The sequence below is a fragment of the Porites lutea genome, chromosome 1 (genome assembly GCF_958299795.1).
Source record: "Porites lutea chromosome 1, jaPorLute2.1, whole genome shotgun sequence".
In the NCBI taxonomy this organism is placed as follows: domain Eukaryota; kingdom Metazoa; phylum Cnidaria; class Anthozoa; order Scleractinia; family Poritidae; genus Porites; species Porites lutea.
The window spans coordinates 3891244-3918370 of NC_133201.1; the positions used below are offsets into that span (position 1 = coordinate 3891244).

The following is a 27127-nucleotide window of genomic DNA, read 5'->3' on the forward strand; positions in this document are numbered from 1 at the left end:
CAATTTTTTAACTACAAGGTTTATTTTTACTTAGCCTTTTCCAGTAGTTACAGACGTACATATTCTCAAAAAAGAAAATGCTATTCCCTTTTTTAATAACTCAGGTGGATTATGTTTTGTCTAAATAAACAACAGTTTAGTAAATGCTTTGTTCCTTGTATTCAATGTCTCCTAATCAAGGGCGGATTTAGGGGTGGCCGAGGGGGCGGCGGCCACCACTTTTTCTTTGAAATATAGAATTATTTTTTATAGAATACTCAGCAAAATAAAAAGTATCTAGTAGGCAATTGTCCTGGCCACCCCTTTCTGAATTTTCTAGATCCGCCCTTGTAATGTGTGCAATAACGTGCGACGGAAAGTCGATAACGCCACTTAACAGTCTTGCTTCTTGAGTTTCGCGCTTAAGAGAAATACTACAGAAAAAAACTTAGCAGTGACGATGGAAATTGGTGAAGACCGCCTGTCCCCGCATTTTGTCTCATGAATGTGCCACCCTTGCTCTCCTAGATACCTTTTCAAAGGGGGTAAATACAAGAAAAGCCCTTTGAGGCTTTTCGTCGAGTTGAAATTTATATTGCGGCCGATTTAAGACGAAATCCACACCAAACTCCAGACACGCATAATTATTCCAAGTTCTTTAGTGCGGCTTGTGCGCTTTGACATTTTCACTTTGTAACCTGTAACAAAGAAGTTGGGAAAGTTTTTGGGATATAACAAAACAATTACGCGCACAAACACATTAGTCACGTACAGCATTGGGCATACTGCAAAAAAGTCGGATTTGTTTTCTCAAAACCGGTTTAGCGTAGTTTTAGCTTTTCTCCCCAGTCTCGCCCTCCGTGTTCAGCTTGGCTCTAGACCTTTTTTTTAATGGCTTGCCCGGCGTACTTGAGTACGCAAAAATAACGTGACTGTTTTGCAGTCTTCATTGGGCAAGGGGCAGAAGAAATAATAATAGAATAATAGAATAGAATAATAAATAATAATAGAATAATAATAATATAGAATCCTCCCTACACACTTTGACGATTGTCCCACCGAGAGTTTAAGTTGCACCCAACATTTCTTTTTAAGCTCGCTATCAAATAAATGCAGTCTTATACATGCCTTGAAACTGAAGTGGGAAGGTATTCGATTCTTTGTTTATTATGATCGAGAATTTGTAAGACAAGAGATGAAGCAAATGAACCAATTAGAGTCAGGGAATTAACCGAAACTATTTCATGATTGCAGGTTTTATTGCGATAATTGTTCTAATTGAAGCTGCTGTTTTGTTGTAATTAAGAAAACAGGAGTTAAAATGATATATTACGTCAAGAGCGTAAAAAAGTGTAATCGGCCAAAGCATCTTCTATTGCATCCCTTCTCCTAGCAGTCTACAAGTTCGTACGCGAGGTAAGTTAAGACTTGCCCTCACTTATAGTGTCGTTTCTCGTAGGCTCAATTTTTAACAACAAAAACATCAACATCGATAACGTTTCTTCAAGTTGAAATAATTTATGACCGTGTTACACTATTAACTGACAACTGTTAACCTCGTCCTCAGAACTGTTGGTCATTTCACACCCTAAAAACAGGTAATGAATCACCATCGTGACAGTTATGAATCCATTACCTGAAAACAGGGTCTGGAAGGGTATTTTCGGGATCCAGAATTTGACCAAAATACGGTGCAGGATTCAGGAAAATCCAAAATATCTTGGCAGGAAACGGAATTTGACTGCTACCCGGGAAGCGGGCTTCACCGAAATTTAGTGCGCGGGATGTGGGATTTTATTCCCTCTCTGTCGGGAACGGGAAGTCATGACGACTCAAATACGCGTTCTAGCTTCCCCTCTCGTTCTCTTCTAGCTCCATTTTCAGGCTATTTTATCGCCCTAACCACCCTACCCTTCCAAAAAAAAGAACCGTGTTCATAGGCTGGCTATTACATTCAAGAAAAGCGAGTAAACATTAACCTCTTGCATCATAGATGAGGATAGAGATCGCACGAGGTTTGTATAGGTAATAGCATGATTTGTAGTGATATTTGGCATAAATACCACGAGTGATGTTTCAAAATTGTTACACGTAATTTCACGAGCCGTTAGGTGAGTGAAATTTGAAACAATTTTGAAATATCATGTGTGGTATTTATGCCAAATATCACGTACAAATCATGCTGTTATTTGTTTATACTACTACCCGCAAAAGGTTTGTAATTTTCACATGTAGGTATTCATCCTCGGAGACCCAGGGGCGGTCAGTCGGGCCGGGAGAAATAGCGCCACAAAAGTTTTCAAGTACAGGCGGAAAAGCCCCTGGGTACCGACTCTCACCGGACCATTTCCAAACGGTCAAGCGAATGCTGGCTACTGATTGGGCACAAAAAATGCTTTGTATTATTGTGCCCAATCGGCGAACAGCATCTCCTGAGTTCTTTTCGTGAGTTCGTACACGACGGCTATTATTTCGCCACAGTTGCCCGGTTCGTTCACCAAGCTTTCCTATGACCAGAAACAAAGGAACTACCGATGAGTCGAAAAACGTTTCGGATGCTATCAGCAGGAGCCGATTTGCACTGAGAAAATTCTGTTTCTGACGAATCACAATGTATCGTAAATATTAGGAACTTCAAGATGAAGCGGCGACGAGAAAGTAAAAAAAGCAATAGCTTGACAAGGCAACACAACAACTTTGCACGTGCATCACCCTTTTTGCATACATTTCTTTGCCGTCACTGCACGACTACCACGTGAAAATGCCTAATTTCACACGTTTTGTGAAGGACGTAAACAAGCAATGACAAAATTTTCTTTCTCTTTATGAACTTGGATATGGTTGATAGAAATTTAATTCAAGAAGATTTCGCTTGCATTTGACAAAGTAAGTGAGTTGGAATAGTCTAATCACGATAGAGACTGAAAAAATGTGAGTTCACTCTTCATGCGACGTTTTCGTGGTTGTTAGCTGTCGCGGCATAAATTTAATAAGAAGGCGTGATCGATGCAAGCGTAAATACCTGTTGTAAGCTCGTCAAGCTTGTATTTTTGGAAAAGCGTCTTTAGTTTTCGTGTGGAAAGTGGTTGTCTTTACACTAGGCTGTTAAGTAAGGCTTAAGAGATGCTAAGTTTTACTTAACCAAAATTGCGCGTGCGAAGGCCTAAGCAAAATCTCAAGTAACTTTGCTTTGCATCTCATTAAAACCGACTTAGCAAACTTGCGGTTTCCAAGCTTTCAGAAAGGCGAAGCATGTCAATCAATCTTAATTACGTTGCGTGGGAAAACTGAAGTAAAAAGGATAGGTTGTGTGTGAAGCTTTCTTTTACTTGAAGAATTTAAAATTTACTTGTCTTGAAATATTTGTTAGCTTATTTAGGCTCTAGTGTAAAGACTACCAGTATTTTGAAATGCAGCGTTTATATCAAACTGAAAAATTCCTGATTGCGTGCATTTCTTTGGTGTATGAGCGCGAGCCAGACAAGCCGTAATTGAGTCAACAGCCGTCGTGTACGAACTCACGAAAAGAACTCAGGAGATGCTGTTCGCCGATTGGGCACAATAATACAAAGCATTTTTTGTGCCCAATCAGTAGCCAGCATTCGCTTGACCGTTTGGAAATGGTCCGGTTAGAGTCGGTACCCAGGGGCTTTTCCGCCTGTACTTGAAAACTTTTGTCGCGCTATTTCTCCCGGCCCGACTGACCGCCCCTGGGTCTCCGAGGATGGTAGGTATTTCAAATTAAGCAGAAATGCCACTGTTCTAAGCCAATCAAATTGCAGAAATTTCTCCTGTGGTAGTATAATTTAGGTTATCGCGTACATCCCGGTATAATTTACTGACTACTCAGTTAAAATTGTTGTCCTAGTGTAATTTAAACCCAATCCCGACTGTTCGTGGTAACGCCCTACAAAGGCGTCAAACAATTTTTAAAAAGAAGTGAACAGTCACTCTCGAAAACTGTGACATGGTTTGAAATATTGCCACTTTAATTTCTGACACGTGATTCTTCTTCTCTCTTTGTTCATCTACGTGATAAAGACGTGATAAACCCGTCGTTCATATAACTAAACGCGCCTTAAAGGCCTGAAGCAAAACCCCAGCAAAACCAAGAAACAAATAATCACACACACAAAAAAAAAACGCTGAAGATAAGCTTAAAAGAGAAATTTAATGTACATTTCGCTCTTTTAATAGGAAGAATAAAATAAATCGATTCTCGTGCGACATCTTGCAATTGGTGCTAAATTCATATGAATTGTAACTTAGTCAGTCTGAGTAGGCTAACTTAGGCCCAGTTCAGACGCCGCTCCACTCATGCAAACGTTTCCAAATGAATTAGAGAGAGAGATCCTTCATTCCTCTTTTCTGCTCTCGCTCAGACTTTCTTGACGACCTCGCGCAGAAACCATTGCCGCAGGCAGGTACGTTACCCATGCTTCAAAGAACTGATTTAAAATTCTCGGAAATACAGGATGTTTCTTATTGTTCCGTGAAACCATCAAAACATGTCAAGAAACTTTATTTGATTGGTTAGTAATACAGAGTTAAGCCTGCGTCACAAGACAAGATTTCATCGTTCATTCGCAAAGGCATTCCCTTCATCGTCAACAACCAACCCGAAATTTTTGAAAAGTAACCTTGTTTCCGACCTTTTCCATGGATATAAAGACCTTGCTGGACAATCTTCATGATGAAGTATCCTGTTCTGTGTGCATGTGCGCATTCACTGATCCAAAGCAGTTGCCTTGTTTGCACAGTTTCTGTCTTCATTGCCTGAACGGAATTCAACGAACGAGCGGCGTCCGTGGTAAAATTACATGCCCCGAGTGCGGAAGACAGTTTCAAATCCCTGGAAGTGGAGATCCAAGCGAACTTCCCACCAGTTTTCGTATTAACAATTTGTTAGATGTCTTGGCAATAAAAGAATGCAATACAACTAACGTGAAATGTGGAAACTGCGACAAGCGGAGCGCCCAGACCTTATATTGCTTCCAGTGTTGTTCTTTCTGGTGCGAGGAATGTATTTTAGGACATAACATGATACGCATCAATAAAGAACACAGAACGCTGGCACTGAAAGATTTTCAAGATCAAGACATCGAGGCCGTGTTAAAGAGACCGGCATTTTGTCAGAAGAAACGACACGAAAAAGAAGAGTTGAAATTCTTTTGCAGGGACTGTGAGGTCGCCATTTGCAACACTTGTGCTGTAACACTCCATGAAGGTCACGAAAAGATGCTTTTGGAAGAAGCTGCAGAAGCGTGCAAGACTCAGATCAACTCCATGACTCAATCTTTAAAAGAAAAAGCACAAGAAAAACGAAAAGAACTCGAGCAATTGAACCAAAAGAGCGAGGAGATTAAACTGCAAGCAGCCTACTTAAAAAGCCAAGTGCAGACGAATGTAGATCAGGTTATTGCAATCATCGAAGCGTGGAAACAGGATGTTTTTAATGCAGTCGATTTTCAAGCGAAAAATATCACCGGAATCTCTCTCACAGAAAAAAGACCAAGTTGAAAATCGAGTAAATATTATTGAATCAGCAATTGAACAAACTTAGTTCTGAAATCCTTGGATTCAGTGAAACATTTGATACAATCTTGCAGGAAGAGGGAACCCAAGGAAACCGTGACATTGAATGTATTCCTTGGTTTTGTTTCACTAAAAGTGAAAAACTGATTAACGAGTTGAACAGTGAAGGGATATGAAATATAAAAACTGTTTTAAGCGAAACTAAAATTCAACAATTAGGGGCTAAAGGTAAAGAAAGTCGTAAAGTAATTGTCCGCAATAAAAAGGGGCAAATGTTCGTGACAGTCCTCTTGAGACTCAGGTACAAACCAGGAGTTTCAGATCTGTGCTGTCATTTGGACAAGAAGGTGAGTCTTTTGGAATGCTTGCAGGGCCCTGTGGTGTGGCAGTGAATGATCAGAATGAAATTGCTGTAACTGAGTGTGGTAACCACAGGGTTTCAGTGTTTAGTAGTGACGGTACCCACTTAAGATCGTTTGGTTGGGAGGGTCAGAATAATGGTGCATTCCAGTTCCCTTCACGGATCGCTTTGATAGTGTTGGCAATATTGTGGTGCCCCCCCCCCCCCCCAAAAAAAAAAATATTGTACTGGCAGACTGTGATAACCACAGGGTGCAAGTCTTTGATAGGAATGGTAACTTTGTTAGTAGGTTTGGTGAACTTGGAAGTCTTGATCACCAGCTTAGTGACCCTGAAGGTTTATCAATAAACGGCAAGGATAATATTATTGTTGCTGATAGAGATAACAAATTAATCAAGATATTCTCTTCTAGTGGGAAGTATTTACGTAAATTTGGTGGAGCAGGTTCTTTGGTCAATCCCTATCTCTGTATCCAACACGGTCAATATTTTATAGTCTCAGAGGAAATCAATTTTGTGCGATTATTTTGTTTAGACATTTTGATATGTCGAAATTGGTTTATTATGTTCTACTTGTAAATATTTTTTGTCCATATAAATGATATGGATTTCCACTGTCGGGTAAAAGTTGAGGTTACGCTGGCGCCACCTTCCTTACATTGCCTCTATTTTATTTACACGAGTAAATACAATACCCTGAAAGAAAAACTGCAGCATATATTGAATTGACTAGATCCAAACAAAGCAATTAATTGCGATAATTTTCTCTTACATTGTAATCTCACATTATTACTAAATACGTTTGCAAATACTTCATATCTAGAAATATTATACTCATTAATATTCACATACTTTTTTGAAAGCGTGATTTTTGAATGGGTTTTAACCTGTTCAATAGCGAGGACAGCCTGAATTGTCAATTTTTGTCAGGAGCCCTGATTTTGTAACTAAACGGCTTATTTTTACTTACCTTTTTTCAGTAGTAATAGACATACAAAGCAAAATACTATTCCCTGTAAATAACTCAAGTGGATTATTTTTTGTCTTAATAAACAACAGTGTAAATGCTTTGTTCCTTGTATTCAATGTCTCCTAATAGTCAAAGGCGGATTTAGAGGCGGGGGAGTGGGGACGAGGAAGCCGCGACTACTCCTTTTTTCTTTGAAATTTTGTATCATTTTTTATAGAATTCTCAGTTTATATAGCTGGCAAGTGTCCCGGCCACCCCTTTCTGAATTTTCTGGATCCGCCGCTGCTAATGTTTGCATGTTTGCAATAACCTGGGCAGGAAGGTCGACAAGGCCACTTAGCAGCTAGTCTTGCTTGCTAGCTTGTCTTGTCACTTGAGAAAAACTAAACAAATTTAGCAGTGGCGTTGGAAATTGGTGAAGGCACCTCTCCTCATTTTGTCTCATTTACTGCCGGCCACCCAAGCACAGGGTACAAGTGTAATTGGTTGGAACGGTAACTTTCTCTGTAAGTTTGGTGAAAGAGGTGATGACCAGCTTAGTGAACTTGAACATTTCACGATCAATAAACGGCGACAGTAATATTAGGGAGCTTAAGCAACTACGACGACAGGGACGACAATTTCAAAAAAACAATAGGTTTAATGATCAAAACAACAGCTCTGCACGTGCATCACGCTTTTTGGTACATTTCTTTGACCTCCACTGGACTACGACGTGAAACCTCCTAATTTGACGTTCTGTGGAGGGCGTGGACATGCGACGAATTTTCCTTCCTCTTTTTGAACTTGAATAAAATCCTTAAGAATTCAACTCCAGGAAAAGTCGCCTGCATTTGACATATTGAGCGGGTCCAAATAGACGCGATTAAGTTTGAAAGAACGCAAATTCATTTTTCTAGGGACGTTTTCACTGCCGTCGTCTTCATCCTTGCTTAAGGTCCATATTATTGTTCCTGATAAAGGTAACAAATTCATCAAGATGCTCTGTTATAGAGAGGAGTGTTTATGCACATTTGGTGGAGCAGGTACTCGTGTTTGCCAATCGGCCCTATCACTGTATCCTACACAGTAAATATCTTATACAGTTGAACTCTCTACAACAGCCACCTTGGGGACAGAAAAAAGTGGCCATTGTAGAGAGATGGTCGTTGTAGAGGTTGAAACAACAGTGAATGTACGGACAGTCCGCCTAAAAAAAATGGCCGTACGGTTGTAGAGAGGTGACCGTTCCTGGAGGTTAGAGTGTAGTCTAAAACTGTGGTTATCATCTCAGTAAAATGTTTGATCCTGAGGGAAACTTTGGTAAATTTGGAAAACGGGACCAAGGATGGAGAATTCAACTATCCTCGTTCCCTGTCAGTTAGAAAAGCAGGACTGAGTGCTTATGGTCTGTGATTCCTGACCAACCACAGAACTCAGGTGTTTGAACTGTGTGGAAAGTTTGTTACAACAACACTTTTTGTTGTGAGTTATTAAACCGGTCGGGACTGGTGTAGGACAATGTGTAATGCAAGCATCTACAGAACTGTGCTTGGCCTTTTTTGAATTTTTTACTGTTTTAGAAAAAACGGTTTTTTCTACTAGACCCAGTCCCCCAAGGCATTTGTATCCTATCTTAACGCTTTCGCTTTTAAATATCTAAAAAAGGCCAAGCACAGAAGTGATATATTAAACGGCCGGTAAAACAATTGAGGACACAGGAAAAAGTGTTGCCGTTTCATGTCAAGAACAAGCTTTTTCAGCGTCTTACGTGTATAAAGCTCTTAGATGTAGACCACCCTCTCACTTTTAAAGTGAACAAATTGAGACCCATGTCTTAATTTACCCGAGTAATCTGAAACACGGTCAATCGAACCGACGCCCTTAGTCTTCTCAGCAAGATTTCGATACCCTTTCTTCTCGCCTCTAGCCTGCGGACACAGACGTATTTCCGGTCGTAGCTTCTCTCCATCCTGGTGGTGAGAAGCGACGACCAGAAATAATTCTTTGTCCGCAGGCTATCTCGCCTAAGGTTCCTAAGAGAAAATTAAAGAAGGAAAGCAGTTTGCTTGGATGCCAAGTAGGCTTCTAATGCGAGTTTGATTTGGAGGTAATGGTGGGGACACTTGAAGCTCTCTCTCACCAATCCTCTTCAACTATTTTTTTTTTCACCGTCTCTTTGCCTTAGCCCCTTAAAGAACCCGCTCACAGACTATCAACTTATTTCTGGCTCTCGACGTTTAAGGAAAGTAGGGAGCAAACGACAGAATACAAAAACACTTGGATTGTGGTCACGCCCTGAAAATAAGCGTTCGAGAGACTTGCCGAGTTACCTTCGGAGTGTAATGACCACAGCTGAAGGTGAAAGGAAAAGGTATTAAAAACATTTTCTCTTGACATGACCATTTTCAACAGCTAGGGTAGTTTTAGTAGCAATATCAGTAGAAATGCTTATCGATGAGCCACTTAAAACTGAAATGATCAAACTTTAGATACGATGTCCCTTATTTTAGCTGTTTAGCTTTGTTTCACTCATTCAGTTTGCCCTTTTTTCTAATTCCTTTTCTTTCAGAATTTCTTTCACCAGCTGTAGTCGTTTCAATAAACCGAGCATAACTTACCTGAGTAACTCGGCAAGTCTCTCGAACTTAACACGTATTTCTCAGAGGGTGTCCACCACCAAGTTGAGAGTAGAAAATATTGACGATCTATCGATGAGCCACTCAGACCTGAAATGACCAAACTTGCGTGAGATTAGTTATACCTTCTGTTCATTTTCGCTTCATTCTTTGTAACACCTCACCGCACTATACAGTATTGTTGCAGTTGTAATACATACACCAGAAAAGGGATTATGTGGAGCTGTACTACAGCTATAGTCAACAATTAATCAGGTCAGCAAATCTAATATCCTTTACAGAAAGTGGAGTCTGAAGCTAGAGATTGCAGTTCGTGTCACTATTCTCAAGACGCTTCATCTTTGCTTTTCACCAAAAAACTGGTGAGCGATCATTATATTTTCAATTCTTCGATTTTCTCCTCAGGCAGTACAAACTGTTTTCAAATGATATATTCGCAAGTGGCAAATTATTGTGCAAACGAATACAGAAAATACACAACCACACCACACTGAGGCTTTTGTCGAGTTGAGAAAAAATTTTCCCCCATCATTTAAGAAGAAATTCACACTCAAACTGCAAATGCGCATATTATTCTAATTTCCTTGCTGTGCTACAATCGGTGACAAGGTATTTAGCACGAAAGTTCTAAAGAGTCGGAACCGCCATTTTACATAGTCTTCCGAGCCGCGCGCGTGGGTTTCCGGGGTGGAAATGAAAATTTATAAGAGATGGTCGCAAGCTCTCCTTTCCTCGGCCCCTCGCTCGCGCATTCTCGCGAGGCTCGCTTCGCTTGCCTAAATAGGAGAGCGTGCTCGCAGGCTAGGATGACCGAGGAGTTGAAGCAGTCACTTACCCTGAACAACTCCAGCTAGTGGCCAGAGCGGGATTTGAACCCGGGTCACCGCATTGAAATCCAGTGCCCTGACACTCGGCCATCCTGCCTCCTGTACAACATAAAGTACAAAATATCCTTTCTTTTCTCTTGTAGATGGATCGTCTGTGGCTGACCTGTAAGTATAACAGTTTTACCGAAATTTAAACTTATTCACGCATAAAACAAGGAAAAACGCAAAACGCCCTACCTTCAGTAGGGTTTCGCCTGATGAGGTCATGAATGTTGGTGTACCTTATCAGTGCATTTCACACGAAGCGTTACAGTCGTTCGAACCTACTTGTGACGCGAGTTTAGTAGTCTACCAAGCTTTCGTGTTAAGCGCATTTCAATATACCCTTACTTTAAGAGATTTGTAGTTGTCAATAACTGGGAAGTATCAGATATAATCAGAATAACTTACTAAAATATCCCCATATCCGTTTTATTTAAAAGTGGTCCAAGCGTTGCGCCTGGTCTTTAGGAACAAAAAGGTTCTCTTTTTACCGGTTACTATTATTTTTTTTGGGTGTTTTCTTCTTTTTTTTTGTCTTTTTATCTTTTGTTGTTGTTGTTGTTGTTGCTGCTTTTGTTTTTGCTGTTTTCCCCAACATAAACCGTGTTAGCAGTTTCATTAGGTTCAAGAAATCAGCTGTTACAGTCTTTGACTGTAATGAAGTTAATAAAAGAACCGTGGATTTTCTTTTCAGCAGGTCATTGGGCGATTGTTTTAATTGAAATGCGTTCACTCATCTTGTCATTCCTGTTTACTTGTCATAGGCATGGTCCCAATCCTGATGATTTTGATGACGGATACCATACTGTCGGTGCCGCATCTGCCGCACGGCAGCTACAGGCAAGTGGGCCAGCGGGTGATATGACTTATGCGCAAGTTGATATGTCACAAAAGAAGGACAGGCGACCTGTGACTGACGTGTATGCTGAAGTGGACAAGTCCAAGAAGACAAAGAAGAAGCCCAATAAGGTACATTTACACAGGCCGTTTACACTTGAAAATTTAATTGATTGATTTGTTGATCGACTAATTTAAACACGGTTAAAATACACGAAGATTTTTCATACTACTACTACTACTACTACTACTACTAATAATAATAATAATAATAATAATAATAATAATAATAATGATAATAATAATAATAATAATAATAATAATAATAATAGTAACTATAATAATTTTATTCAACTTTAAAAATATGTACAAAATTTACAGAAATATTTAAAGTAAGAATTAAGCACTTTACAACATTAAAAATTGTATAAATCATAAAAATAAAATCACTGTGTCAATAACGATTTCCCGAATACATTCCTTGCGGCTCAGATGTGATCAATAACTCTTGCAGGCAGTCCAGCGTTTTAAATTACTACTACTACTACTACCACTACCACTATCATTACCACTACCACTACCACTACCACTACCACCACCACTACCACTACCACTACCACTACCACTCCACTACCCCTACCACTACCACTACCACTACTGCTACCGCTACTGCTACTGCTACTGCTACTGCTACTACTACTTAAACGTACAGTATATCCTAAACATGCTGAAAATTGTTATCTTAACATTACTCTTCCATGAATACCCCATCTCTAATTAAAATTAAGATTAAGCAATGGTTTGAATTGATTTCTTATGCTGACACCCTCTTTCTTTATTGTATTTCAAAAAGTTTCTATTTGGCGGTACGTGTGTACTCTGATAAAGCACCTCTGACGTCAAAACATGGCAAGAACAAAGAAGTAGGCTACGAGCCGCAGGCGAGTTGCGTGACAGATGTTCGTATTAACAACAGTAACGTAAGAAAGATGTTCGTCTTTCTTGCGTTACCAGGGTACACACTCACTAACAAATGGAATCTAGTTGTCTTATACATTGTTCTCTTTTTTTCAAATTTCTTTGACTCATGACGTCATTGGTTCGTCTAGACCAATCGAAACGCGAGGTTTACACCGTCCATTGTTTAAACTTCTACATACACATTTAGTCTCACTAAATTCATCAGTTGTTGGATGCTGTTGTGCCAACTGCCAGTAACTCACTAGACGATGATGCCCTGAGGCATGTCTGTTGTGTTGGAATATGAATTCAACTAATGAAAAAGGACGGGGTTCATTTTGGTTCTTTTTTGCAGCATGACTCAATTGAAACGCCAAAAATTAAGTAAACTCAAAATGGTTCCTATCTTTTTCAGCAACCTGGGGAGCTGGACTATGCTGAGCTGGACGATTTGAGGACCAATTTTCGCCCAGCCCCTGAACCTGGTGCTGCAGCCAGACCAATTGTCCGAGCACCAGCTTACGAAGGGACAGAATACGCCGATATTGCACAGTTTGGCATCCCACAGCCCGAGCCAACTTACGACAATGTGCCCAAGAAAGACGTGGTGTACTCCAACGTAGAGAGTATGTGAACGCATCGAGAAATTTGCGAATTTTTCTTCTACTTACACTAAGTAGTCCAACTAGAACAGTCATTGCGTGCGTTTCTTTAAAATTCTAGAAACCGTTTCGATCCCGAGAAAACTGTTTTTAAGTGCGCAATGCCCATTGCAAGAAATTTCAGTTTAGACTGATGATCTTTGAAGGGCGAAATTTTCAAACCAGCAGTATGCAGGATCACGAAATTCAGTGTGCTGGTACGTGAAAACTATCAACAGTTCTTAGAAAGTCGACCTTAAAAGACCAAAAAAAAAACCACTGTTGGAGATTTGAGAAAGGCACGCTTGGTTTTTGTATCGAAATTAGTTTGTTTTGTTTTGTTTTTAGACCTTAATAGTTACCTAAGCTTGATGACAGTTTTGTATTGTTTCATTCTGCTGTTTATATAGGAATGACAGTTATATATTTTAAACGGATTTATGGTAATCTAATGTTTTGTAGCTTTTGGATTACAGAGCCTTTTTTTATCAAATCACTCTTTATTTTTACCTATATAAAGCCAAAGAAAGCATTTTTTTTATTTTGTAGAGGAGAAATTATCTTATATTATTTTATTTTATTCTCTTGAAGATCATATTGAATCCATATGAAGTGGATTATATCCCGTTTACTTTGATCGTGCATTACTTCGCTCTGGTTGATTGGTTGCCAAATCTCGGGCCACTTTTTGAACCAATTCGAAGCAAAACCAAAACCAATCGTGATTTGTGTGCGCGTGTTTTCCCGCGCTTCATGCTACTACTTAGAATTTTTATGAGCTCATTGTGCTTTCTCCGCCTGTTTTGATTTCTTATTGTCATTGCTTTGGTTTACTTTAATTTTACGACACTTAATTCTAAACAGCTCAATGTGCACATAAATTGCATAGATAAATTAAATGCCTTATCTGGACCTAACATAGGACAACAACAACAGACTCCATTTACAAAGGAGACCAATTTGCTTTGAGCTTTTTTTCTTTCAAAATGTAACATTCTGAGTGAACTTTTTTTAAATGATTTAAAGTGCACCTGACCCCAAACATTTTTTTCGCTTAAATAAATATTTGCACCTGTTCGAAACGCATCTTGATCTTTTTCCTTTTTTTTTTTTTTTACCAAATCTTGACTTTTTATAACCTATAAAGCTGAGCATCTTTTCCTTTACGACCGAGCCAGAAGGGGCGTGGGTCTGTTCCTGATTTGACGTCATAAACTGATTGCTTCTTATTAACTCTTTGTAAACATGCATGCAAAGTACTTTGTGACGTCAAATTAGGAACAGACCCACTTCCCTTCTGATTCGGTCGTGAAACAAATGATGCTTAACTTTTTGTAAGTTTTGAAGCTTATAAAAAGTTAAGATTTGGTAAAAAGAAAAGGAAGAAAAAAAACGTACAATACCCTTCGAACAGGTGCAAAGTTGTGTTTTAGCAAAAAAAAAGTATTTTGGGCTTAGATGCACTTTAATTGCTGTGCCTTTCTGGCTGTCACGATTCTAATGTAGTCAACTATTTTATTTCATGTGCACCTTAACTTCAGCAGTGCGTCCCAAGACATAGAGCCCCGTGATTCCAAGCCAATTATCTTACTGTGCAGTTGAGGTGCAGCTAATGCCGAAGACGACTCTGGCTGGTTTGGTCGCACTTACTGTTAAAAGGCCTGCCTCTAACTAATCTTTTAAAAATACGAAAACATCTTGTGAATTGCCTTAACTTCTCATAGTTTCAACCACAGAGCTTGTATTAACTCTTTCAATGTGTTTAAAACTACAGCTGCGTAGCCACCCTGTTGTCCGTCTTGAGAAAAAAAAAACTTATTAATTTGCCGAGGCTAACCTTCTGTTTATCGCTTATGTCGAAAGTGCATTTTTTGTTAACAAAAAGTAAGTATGTTAACTGCTGACATCTTGTGTCTTTCAGGAAGTGTAGCCCAGGCGTTAGGGTTTATAGTCTTAACATAACAAATTTGTTCCGTCTACTGTAGTGCATATTTTTTTTTCGGTTGGCTTATTTGGAAATTATGTGGAAGTTTTGGTATCACATTTCCCGACTTTCTTAGTGTTAGCTGTTGCTTTTGTCTTTTGGTTTTGTTTTGTTTTGTTTTTATTTTTCCTCTTAAATCTCAAATGCTCGAAGGACGTTTATTACGTTCAAACCAAGCGTGAATTCAGCAATGAACATTATCCAGTTTAATTTAGATTATTGCTGGTGTTTCGCGGTTGTTTTTAGGGAGTGATGTTCTTGACTAGTAAATCGTTAAATCTCTGCAAAAATACGTGCAACATGGTGGGCTAATGTTTTGTGCACCCTATTGTTCGATGACAGTTGACGAAGTTCTTGTCAACTTTTAACCACTTCTTTGCATCTTTCACTGACAAAAATTAAAGTCGTGGAAAGATTAGTCTTCAGTATTAACGCCAAAGTTGTCAGTTTCACCTCCCTGCACCACTGGTTCTGGCATTTTATCGGTCACTTGAAAATAAACCATCAAATCCGATGTGTCGATCTCTTCAAGGTTTGAACCTCGGGTAAAAATACAAAAACAGGATAAGCAGCCATAGATTCCAGTCTTTTTGCTCTAAAACACATTTACAATAATAGTAGTTAAATAACTGTATAATTTACCGAGGAAAATAGATGATTTATAAGGACTTTATACAGATGGAAGGCACAGGTCTTCTGCAGTGATAACGATCAAGAATTTTCATAATATATAGTTACGTATTGTTTTGACCAATAACAATAGCTAGGTAACCTTGATGACTTAAGACTTTGTGGTTATTGTACTGCATAGTTTTAAAGAGCTTTGGTAAGACTGCTATATTGTTACAAAATTAGTACATAGTTATAGGTTAGTCGTGATTTTATAGTGTTGTTGATATTAAATAACATTTTGTAGGTAACATTTTGCAATATTTCATATCAAAATATTTGTAGTGTAGCTAGGTTTAGTGCCATTGAATACTATTAATTTGTAGTACGTTTTTTAAACTCGAGTGCTGTTTTTCTCTACATATAGATAATAAGGACTTGTGTATGTTGAATGAATATCATTTTTATATTCAATGTCAATGATCTTTTTGTTGAGTCCGAAGAGGTACAGAGACGACAGCATCAACACAACATACTTGAATACGATAGATTCATACAGCTCTCCCTAATGACAGCTCTACCGCCGGTCAGCGTTCAGTTAGTACCTCATGTTACTACATCTTCCTTTTTTTTTTTTAAGTTAACTAAATGTCAATAAGGACAACGCAGTTCTCCAGTGTCCTAAAGTGAAACTAATCTTAGCATTGTTCGATAAGTCTGTCCGGTCTTCTTAGAGCTCCTCTAGGTCTAAGGCGTGTCAGCATCGGTTCAGGCTGCAAGGGCTTGTCCACTGCTGGTTGGTCCCCAGGGACAGGTAGTTCGTCATAGTCTTCTTGGCTGGCTCCAGGAGCTGAGGATACGTCTGGGTTCCTCTCTCTTGTTGGTATCGGCTCATGATTCTCATAGTCTTCATTCTGGGGTGGGACCGGAGAACTTCCCACCAGAACTCTTCTTGTCATCCGGCGGTTTCTTCTCACTTGTCCGTTTTGGGTCTGTATGATTACAGATCTTGGACTCTCGTGTGGCTTAATCACTGTTCCTTCCTCTTTTAAATCGGGGATCCAAATGCGGTCACCGGGTGACAGTTCCTTTCCCTCTACTACTTTGTGTCTATGGTCATAATCGAATTTCATCTTAGCTCGGTACTCCTTCTCTTTCCTTCTGATGTGATCACGGTCTGGGGTCTCTGGCTTTAGCTCCTCCGGGTGACAGGGGACTCTTGTACGAAGTTTCCGACCCATGCTCAATTGTGCTGGAGAGTAACCGTGGTGCAATGGAGTATCTCTGTAATTCAGGAGAGCCAAGTATTCGTCATTACTCTCATTCAAGACCGCCTTCATAGTTTGGACCGCCCTTTCCACTTCACCGTTGGACTGGGGGTATCTTGGAGACGATGTTATGTGTTGAAACTGCCAGTCTGTGGAAAAGTTAGTGAACTCGTGTGAATCAAACTGGGGGCCATTGTCGCTAAATAAGATGTCTGGAATCCCATGTCGACTGAAGATCTTCTTAAGTTGCAGGATAGTCTGGGCAGAGTTTACATTCTTGGACACTTGACCTATCTCTACATCTCTTGAAAAGTAATCTACGGCTAGGAGGTAATGTTTATCCTTGTGCTGAAAGAAGTCTACGCCAACTCTGCTCCACGGTCGTTCTGGAAACTCAGTACCTTTCATTGGCTCAATGCGTTCTCTGCGATATTTCTCGCACATGGCGCAGTTCTGCACGACTCTTGTGATGTCTTGGGAGATTCCAGGCCACCACACTGAGGAGGCCGCATTTGCACGTGTTTTGGTAATTCCTTGATGACCATCATGAAGACGCCTTAATACATCTGCCCGCAGCCTCGGAGGAATAATGATTCGTCGTCCTCTCAGGAGCAGGCCGTCGTGGAGGGAGATGTTGCCACGTTCACTCCAGTATTTAGCTATTGGCCCGTGGACTCTTCGTTTCTCTTCAGGCCATCCATTCTGCACATACTGCATCACAGTTTTAAGTGTGTCATCACTCTTCAACTCAGAACGTATCTCATCTAACCGCTGGTCGGAGGCAGGTAGGGTTACCAATACAGCATTCACATAGCACTCGACTTCGTCATGTAGGTCGTCCCATGACTTAGGCGCCTGGGCTTTACCCTCCTGGGGGGGTCGAGACAATGAATCAGCTGTGTACAAGAGTTTACCAGGAACATGTGCGATGGCAAAGTCAAATCTCATGAGTCTCATCCTGAAGCGTTGTATGCGTACTGGTAGCTCGTCAATCAGCTTTGTGGAAAACAATGGAATCAATGGCTTGTGATCGGTTTCCACTTTAAATCTCATTCCGATCAAGAATTCAGCCCAGTGTTCAAGTGCCCATGTGATAGCCAAGGCCTCTTTTTCGATCTGGGCATAACGACGCTCTGTCTCGGTCATGGATCTGCTAGCATAAGCCACTGGCCTCATTTCACCGGACGGCTGCTTCTGCACGAGGACCGCACCAAGTCCAAAACTGCTGGCATCAGATGAGACCACGGTCTCCTTCTCTGGATCGTACAGTGCAAGAACTTGGTCGGATGCCATGTCTACTTTCAGCTGTCGGAAGGCTTCTTGTTGGGCTGTGCCCCACACCCACGCGTTCTCCTTCTTGAGCAAGTCTCTTAAGGATTTCGTCGTCTCAGCCAGATTTGGGCAAAACTTCATAAGGTGGTTGACCAAACCCAGGAAACGTCTCAGGTCTGCAATGTTCTGGGGTTCTGCCATGTCGGTGATGGCTTTGATCTTGGAGGGGTCTTTCCTGATTCCATCACTGTCAATGATTTGGCCCAAGTATTGCAACCTGGATTGAGAAAATAAACACTCCTCAAGGTTGAGTGTTAGTTTCCTCTCGACTAGCCTGTCAAGGACTTGCTTAAGTCGTTTGTCATGTTCCGCTTGGTCTTTCCCGATGATTAGAATATCATCCATGCGGCACTTGACCCCTTCTATTCCAGAGAGTTCTTTGTCCATCCTCTTTTGGAAATGTTCTGGGGCTGAGGATATGCCGAAGGGAAGACGCTTGAACATGTAACGGCCGAAGGGCGTGATAAAGGTAGTTAGCTTGGCACTTTCTGGGTTTAGGACTATCTGATGAAACCCTGAGTTGGCATCAAGTTTGGAGAAGACTGAGCCTTCTGTTAGGCTTCCCAGGGTCTCTTCAACTGTTGGCATTTGATAGACTTCTCGGCGGACCGCTTGGTTAAGCCTGGTAAGATCAACACATATCCGCACCCTGCCATCGGCCTTTGGCACTACCACAATCGGTGAACACCATTCTGTCGGCTCATCCACTGGTTCAATAACGTCCAGTTGTTCCATACGCTTGATCTCCTCTTGCACTTGCTTCATTAGTGGCAGTGGTACTCGCCTGGGAGTGGTCAAACAAAAGGGTGTGGCCCCTTCCTTCAATTGAATTGTATGCTCACCCTCCAATTTGCCAAGGCCTTGAAAAAGTGATGGGTACTGCTTGACAATGTCCTCCTTGGTCCCTGATTGGAGTGGATGGCTATCAGGCATTTGATGGACAGCTTTAACACTGTATGTCCCAGGGATTTCATGGATAAGACCAAGACTTCGGATTGCGGGTATCCCCAGAAGCAACTTGGATGCCCCACTGACTACGTACACTCGTTCTTTAATGACTGTTTCGTCTTGTTGGAGGTTCATGACTGCACATCCAAGGGTCTTTAAAGGAACATCCCCTGCTCCGACAAGTTCTCTGTCAGATTTTGAAAGTGTTCCATATGAAGACTTGTAGATGTGCTCAGGCATCACAGACACTTGTGCTCCTGTGTCGATGCACCATGTCAGCGTCTCTTGGTCTTGAATCTTGAGGTTGACATGCCATCCAGGGTCGGACCTACTGGTTTGAGAGTTTATTGCTGGTTCGGCCTTGGAGGTGTTTGGACTAGTGGGTGTATAAACCCCTCCTACAAATGTGAGGCTAAAGTTATCCTCGGTTGCAAGAACTTCGTTGACCGTCTTTGGAGGTACACTCTTGCATATGATAGGGAAATGTCCCATTTTGTTGCACTGGCTGCATCGTGTATCTGCCGCTGGGCAGTTCTTCTTGCCCGGGGGGTGTCGGCGGTTGCAATACCCACAGTTCCGGCCACTTGTTTGGAAGGGCTTCCTCTTGAAGTCTCGCTGGTTCCTTTGCTCTGTATCTTGACCAGCATGAGGGTCTTGCCTGTTCCCTCGCGGTGTGACGCTCTCAATCTCAGCGGTTTTTGATTCGTGTAACTCACGTTTTGTTGCTTCCTTCAAAGACAGGATTTTCACTGCCTTTTCGAGTGAAAGGGCTGCTCCCTCGTCATAGAGTTTTAGCTTGTAATTGTCTTCCTCGCAGGAAAAGGTAAGTTTGTCTCTAACTGCTTGCTCATAGAAATCGGCTGGGAACTTGCACTCGGCGGCTCTTTCCTTGACAGTCACCACCCACGAATCAAAGGTCTGTGTGGGCTCTCGTTTGAGGTGAAGCCAAAATTTCTCTCGCAGCATGAGTTGAGGGTCCCGTTTTTGAAAGTATTCATCAAACTTTGCCACAACGGTCGCGTAGTTGTCGGAGTCTTCGGCTGGAAGTTTCTCTTCTCCTCCCGCGGGGTCGTCACGCTCAGGTAGGTAGGTGAAGTTCGAGTAAATTTCCAAACACGGCTCGCCGATGTGGTTTAATAGTAGCCCCACTTTCATTTCATCGGGTTTCTTTGAAGCTCCAATTGCCTTGAGGTAAATTTCGAATTTTTGTTTCCATTTTCCCCACGAGTGAGTAGGATTTCCCATCGAAATTTCCAGCGGTTCCGGTGGTTTGGCGAATGGCATGCTTTCCGCCATCTTGTTTTGAACCACGTGCGTAGGATCCGCGTGAAGTTTGACCGGTCAATTCGTCTCAGTATTTGATCCGTTTCTCCGATTGGTTTGATCTCCGCAACTGTAGGCTAGTAGGAAGGTCACGCTTCTGACACCATGTTGAGTCCGAAGAGGTACAGAGACGACAGCATCAACACAGCATACTTCAATACGATAGATTCATACAGCTCTCCCTAATGACAGCTCTACCGCTGGTCAGCGGTCAGTTAGTACTTCATGTTACTACACTTTTCTTAAAAACCCAAGACTTATTTTCGTAAAGAAAAGCTACAAAATGGCAGCCCGGGTGAATACTCGAGATTAAGGGCTTTGAAAATGCATAATTTTTTGATAATTGTTTCATCGATTGTAGAGGTTTAAAATAAATAAATCTATTTGACTTTACTTCATTGGTGGTGTTGACTCGATATCTTCTTCGTCTGTAAACTGAATGTGTAGTTGTTGAGAATCATTTGCTAATACCAATTCAGAATTTTGAACGGCCTAGCGACTATGATTTTTGATGGCATAATGCCACGCCCAACATACAGTGTATGATCTTTCCCGCAAAATGAAATCAGTAAAATCCAGCAATATTTCTTGCTTGTTTAATACGAAGTGGTTATGACAACTCGGTATGTATTATGTATCACTTCGTTTCCAACGGGCATGCGCCAATCCAGCTAACGGCGTTTATATATCTCAACTGGTGAGATATGCTAGAATTTGCACGTCCAAGGTTGACTTCATAAATAGACTCCGCGCACTTTCACTACGTCTCAAACAACAACGCTTTGAGGACAATCTACTTCTGAAGTCATTTAATAAATTCTTCAATCGCCATGGTCTTATCGTCGAGAAGTATGCGATTAGCAATCCAAGCTTGAATTGCACCATCGTATCCTTACATTACATTATTATCTGTTTCTTATATTTGTGTTTCATTTGTTTCTTGGCACGCGTTCGCGCGCAATTTTATTTCGTGCGCGTGCATTATTTATTTATTTATTAATTTACGTGTGCATTTAGTTCGTTAAATAACGTCTTACTTTCACGTTGCGTTATTTTCCTTACTTATATGTGTTGTCCGTGACTGTGCTCATGTTGTGGGTGGCTCCTCCTAAAATGTTCTGCAATTGGTATAGGATTTAATGGAGCCGAAACCAACTGTGGAATTTCACACATTTTAGGCGTCGTACTGATGAACACTTACGGCACGTAGATATATATTTTAGCGACTACTACGATTTGCAGTCTGTCCACTTTGAAATATATAATTTTTTTCACTTTTACTTTAACCCTTTCATTGCCAGGAGGTTTCCCTTTGAAGGAGTAAAATCGTCTGCCGAGTGCCCTTGGCGGTGAAAGGGTTAAAATAAACTTATATTCGAAATATTCGAGAGAAAAATCAGCGCTTTACATCTCCAGTAATATTTCGATCACTGCGCCATTGTAAACTGGCCATGATTTGAATATGGCCTCCTTCATTTTGCTTGTTCCCCCACCACCATCCGCTGCGCAACAACCATCGTAGTTTCAAAGATATTTCCTCGTGCCGGCACAAGGGGAATATGTAACATACCCCCTTCGCTCAAGGGGAATCCCACTCGCTTATCTGTGAGAATTTGAAGACGTAAGTTTGGTAATTCTGCAAGATGCATTGTTTTCGCTTTTGTTTTGATAATATTTTTCATTATTTTTTGAGTTTTGTTCTTATGCTTTTTGTTTTGATTTTTTAACTAGTCAAATTCAGCTTCGCCGCAAACGCGGAAGTGAATCTCTCCAAACCGTTCTTAGTGAGTGCAGATACCACTGTTCAAACGACGCTTCCTGATCGATCGACCCTCGTAATTCACACCGCTTGGACCAACAATAAGTTTATTGTATTTAAAACACATTTCAGTCTCCTGGCCTTTGAGTGGAAGCGAAGCTCAAGGTGGCTTTGTGTTGATAATATATATATAAAACCACCTGCCGCCAGCCTCGATTTAATTCATAGGCCAGGTCACAGAGCATGTAATGGGCTGTAACGCTTGTAACGACGTCAAGGTTGTTTTGGAGCTAGCTGTCCGTTTCTGGGAAAGTCGGGATCCTGCCAAGTCATCACTGAAATAGACTGTTCAGTGGCATGAAAGGATGCACGATGAAGGCTGTAACAGCATTATTCTTAGCAGCAGTGGCTGGGCAATCAATCAATCAATCAATCAATCAATCAGTCAATCGGATATTTATTTACACTATAAAGGGCATTTAAATAAAATTTATAAGTTACAGAAGTGACAATAATAAAGTATAAAATAATATGAGCCATTAAGAAATAAATTAATATGTGAGCGGTGCCCAAAGTAGCGAAAGCTTTCTGGATGGACACCGCCATGGCCAAGTAAATGGCAGCATAAGACATTAAATATTCAGTTAAGTTACACTACATACATGTACGTTCTATTTATGTTTCCAGAAAAAACAAGAAAGAAATGAAAGAAAGAAAGAATGGAAGCAAGGTAATGGAGGCAAGGTAAGCCAGAGGAGCGTAAGAACTTCGAGTGGCACAACTTGATTCGGTTCGTCAAACCAATTCAAGAATGGGTGATGTCCTTGCCGATTTTTGTTAAAATTGATGTGCATCAGCTTTTACATTTGTTGCAAGCCACGCTTATCTATCGTGGATATCAGACAAACATTATTACGGATCGTACATAAATATATGTACATATGTTTTTGTTGTTGAAGTCCTGACATGATTGAATTATGCAGACATACGTTTTTGCATATTATGCCAGGAGCAATTTCGTGTGTCGCGGAGAAAAACAGCGCTCGACTTTTGCACCTTTCCCGCAATGAAATAAGGAATCGTGCATTGTTATCAATGTGTTGAAAAAAAGGAAACAATTACCCTGCTCAATCTTGCGGAGCCTCTGGTTTTAGCCAGAGTTGGCTCAGTCAAACGACGACGCCGTCTCAGTTTCAGGTGATCCGGGCGATTTTGCAAGATAATTGTTAATGTTGTACGTGATATGCAGATGATCGAAACAAACTTTTAAAGCCTTAAGTGAATGTTTCGAAAGATTTCCGCAAGGCTTCACACATTAATTATACATGCATCACTGTCATACTAACCCTGTTCCGAAAATAGAATAGAGTTTGAGTTACAACATGTATGTATAATTAATGTCTGGGGTTGTGCGGAAATCTCGGCGAATTTTTCGCTGACAGCATGAGAAAATCTGTGAAGAACAAACCCACTAAGAGGGTCTGAATGGGAGGTCCACATCTCGGTTGTCGGTTAAAGTTTTCGACCTGTGTCTTTAAATCTCAGTTTATTATGTAATTTGCGCAGTTTTAAGACTTTAAACTCTAAACGAAGTGTAAAACTTGTTATAATTTATTATTTGATTGCATTAGTATGCCGATGAAATCCCCAAAGCTTTTATTCTAGATCTGAATTTGATGTGCATTTGTTTTCATGTCGATTACAGGGCATCGAAGTTAATAAACAGAAGTAAATTAGACAAAGAGTGAAACGCGCACTCTCTGAGCCCTTGGAATACGTAGTTTTGTTAGCTACGGAAGTATTTATTCTCCCCAAGACGTCCACAAACACTTACTACGCTTATTATTCAACGGCTCTCATGGCTTTACCGTGGAACCCGGCTTCGATGGCGTTCGATCGATGGCGGCCTCTTCACCTTTTCGGAAAAAACTCACGATGACTTTAATTTATGGCCCGACTGCATGAACAAACAACACGCAGTGAAAATACAACACCAGGGCGTCTCGTCGGCTCGAAATGAGCCCCCCGATGCTCCCCTAAAAGGAGGATCCCGGGGCATACACTCTTTTTTTCTTATAACAATATGTTTTATAAGAATATTGTAAAACATGGGCTGGATTGGATTTGTAAAACATGGACTGGATTTGTAAAACATGGATTTGTAAAAGGTGGATTTGTAAAACATGGATTTGTAAAACGTGGATTTGTAAAACACGGATTTGTAAAACAAGCTGTAAAATAAGGATTTGTAAAAGGTGGATTTGTCAAACGTGGATTGTTAAAAAAATTATTCGTGTTTATTCTCTTTTTTTGCGACTTTCTGCGTGCTTTTTGCGTGTTTGCTGGCTGCACAGTGTTTACATATCCGAGTTCACTGATAACGCTCAGGTAAAATGGGGTTGGAAGGCCTACACGACTCCTCTTCGCGTGTTTGCCGCTTCTATATCTCTGTTCTTTTGACCGATTTAGCTTCTTGCTTGTTTTCAGTGGGGCAACACAGTGGTTTAGAGGATAACATGATGGTGATAGTGATTGAAACAGCCGAAGGTCATTTCTAAGTTTAAATTCTGCATTTATCGCCTGTTTGTTTTGACCCTTGTTGTTTCTGTTTAGCGACTATGGTCCTATACATGCCATCTGAAGCATTTTGTCTAGCTTTGGTTTGGCTCGTTTCAGTGCGTTCGGTGACAGCACAGCCTCTCTCTTCAGTGTTATCAAGGATAGGAATTTAAGCCGCGTAATATGATAATCTTTATCTTGCAGTGTTTGTACATTACCGGGCCCGGTTATTTGGTTTTGTAGCAAGACGTTGTGTTTCTTTTGCGGCTATTCGTCTCTTTATCCTTTCTTTTGTATTGTAGCTTCTTAGAGAGCAATGCAACACGTGAAGTTGAGCGCTAAAATCCGCTCTAATTAGGGCTGTGTCTTTGTCATCGTTTCGCTCCGCTCTGTAACCGCGGTTATAGTATTTTCCTTTTTTTGTTTTTGCCAGTGGTTTTGGCTGTGTTTGGGTACGCCATCAAATGATAGGCAAGACCATGGTTTGGATCCTCCCTTGTGGATCTCATCAGTTGCCGGGAATGGCTTGAGTAATAGAGTTGCTCTTTAGGCAACGTCATCGTCTTTGTGACCGAAGTCGAAGCACGAATACTCCATCATGATGGCATATGGCTCGTGACAAAACCTCAGAAACCCGGAAATATTTCTGTGGTCTTTGACACTATGGAGGATACCTGCCTCCTTTTCGAAGCGTCCCTTTGAGTCGGCGGATTCACCTTTCAACTTCTGTATGCAAACATGGCGCTGCACTTCTCCAAATTTAAAATCCGCCAAATAGACGGACCAAAATATCCCGCTTCCAAGCTCTTCTTTGATTTTTACTGAGTTTCATGAGAACTTTGGAAACTCAAATGCACGTCGTCGTTTTTTAGGCAGAGATGGAAACTTAAAACAAGCCGCCATATCTTCCTCGCGCAATCCCCTGACTTTCCCGCGCAAAATTAAAATATGCAAAATTATTTCCGTCAAAGGTCTACAATGCATTTTTAAACTTCCGGGCTTTTGACAGCCTGGTCGCTTTCTTGTCACGTACACTTTTGATTGTCCTATTCTTCCCGTAAAACGTTGGGTATCGTTCTGGACCCGCCTGTGTATTAAGATGTTTATTATTTAACTGAAATAAAAAAAAAACGCGCCGAGTACATTGTTGAGTTAAATATAAGCACGCGGGAATTTTTTTTGAACGCGTGAGAAGTGCCGAGAGAGGCACGAGCCGTAAGCGAGTGCTCCTTGTTCTTACACATTTCGAAATGCTAACGTTACGCAACAATGGACAAAAACAAGCTTTTTTTCAGTAACTATTTATATGTCAAGCGACATATCTACAAATCCACGTTTTACAAATCCATGTTTTACAAATCCATGTTTTACAAATCCACGTTTTACAAAATCCATGTTTTTACAAATCCACCTTTTACAAATCCATGTTTTACAAATCCCTGTTTTACAAATCCATGTTTTACAAATCCAGTCCATATTTTACATCATGACGGGCTTAGGCTACAAAAAAAATTCTGACCAGGAGGTCTTCTAATCTCGTAAATTACTTGTCACCGCCTGCCGGAAACAATCAATGAAGCCCTTTTTTCTCTCAGTATCTTGTTTCATTTGTTAGATTTACTGAGGTTGTCGCGACTGTCGCGCGTGAATATTTCGCTTAAGTTTCTGTCGCTTTACTGTATAACGCTGGTTGCATTCGCGAAGCTATGAGAAAAATGGCTAGATTTCTAATTACGCCTGGCAAGTGTTAAATCTACTTTAATTTAACGGGAAGATGCCGGCAAAACGAATCCGTTTTAACCTACGTCAAGTCGACCACTACACTGCTAAACGAGAGTGGCAAATTATTTCTGTAGGAAATCCTTACTTGGTTGTCGACTTCGGTAAGTTTAGCTTTGTTTAGCCGAGCAATTGATGGTAAGTTGTGATTTTTAATATTTCGGTTTTTTGTCGATGAAAAATACCGAGAAAAAATATCGAGCGGAAATTATTTTTTTCGCACGTGCTCTCTGATGATGTATTTCACATAATTTTTGATAATGTATTACAAAAAGATTCTGTCCAGATTTCTCGATATTTTATCAGTTTCACTCTATCACACGCCGCCCAACAAACGATCGCTAGCCTCTAGCAATTTGGCGCCGGCTTTCCTATTTTGCTTTTGCATTTTGATCACCGTCTCATGAAAGTGCTTTTAATTATTTGTGGCGGGAAATATGTACCGCGCGCGTTTGTTTGGCGCCCAGATCATTGACATCAGTGGAAGAGACTCCAGACAGGTAAGAAAACTTAATAATTATATCAGTAGCATTTGATGTTTAAAATTATAATTCTGGATTATTCTATTCTAGTTCAATACTCGAGAGAGTCAGCTCTTTTCTCAAAAAAATTTCGCAGACAAGTAGCCTCGCTGGGTCATGCAGGGTCCCCTTGTTTCCCGAGCTTTTGTTATCTGCGTTGCATAGTATTAACCTGTAGTATCCTGGGTAGTGTATACCTGAAATCTACAGTTAACTCGTAAAAATTCTCTAATCAATGCTGTAGTATCCTGGGTAGCGTATACCTGAAATCTACAG

At 40.7% G+C, this 27127-nt stretch overlaps 1 protein-coding gene across 1 annotated transcript; it reads left to right on the forward strand.

The window, feature by feature from the left end:
• Positions 1 to 4638: 4638 nt before the first annotated feature.
• Positions 4639 to 5499, forward strand: LOC140934872 (E3 ubiquitin-protein ligase TRIM71-like). Its single transcript, XM_073384468.1, has one exon. It carries the CDS (start codon positions 4639 to 4641, stop codon positions 5497 to 5499), a length of 861 nt encoding a protein of 286 aa, XP_073240569.1.
• The last annotated feature ends 21628 nt before the right edge of the window (positions 5500 to 27127 follow it).

What these genes read in the sequence shown, in the direction of transcription:
- LOC140934872 (XM_073384468.1), top strand. Translation starts at nt 4,639, where the DNA reads ATGGATATAAAGACCTTGCTGGACAATCTTCATGATGAAGTATCCTGT.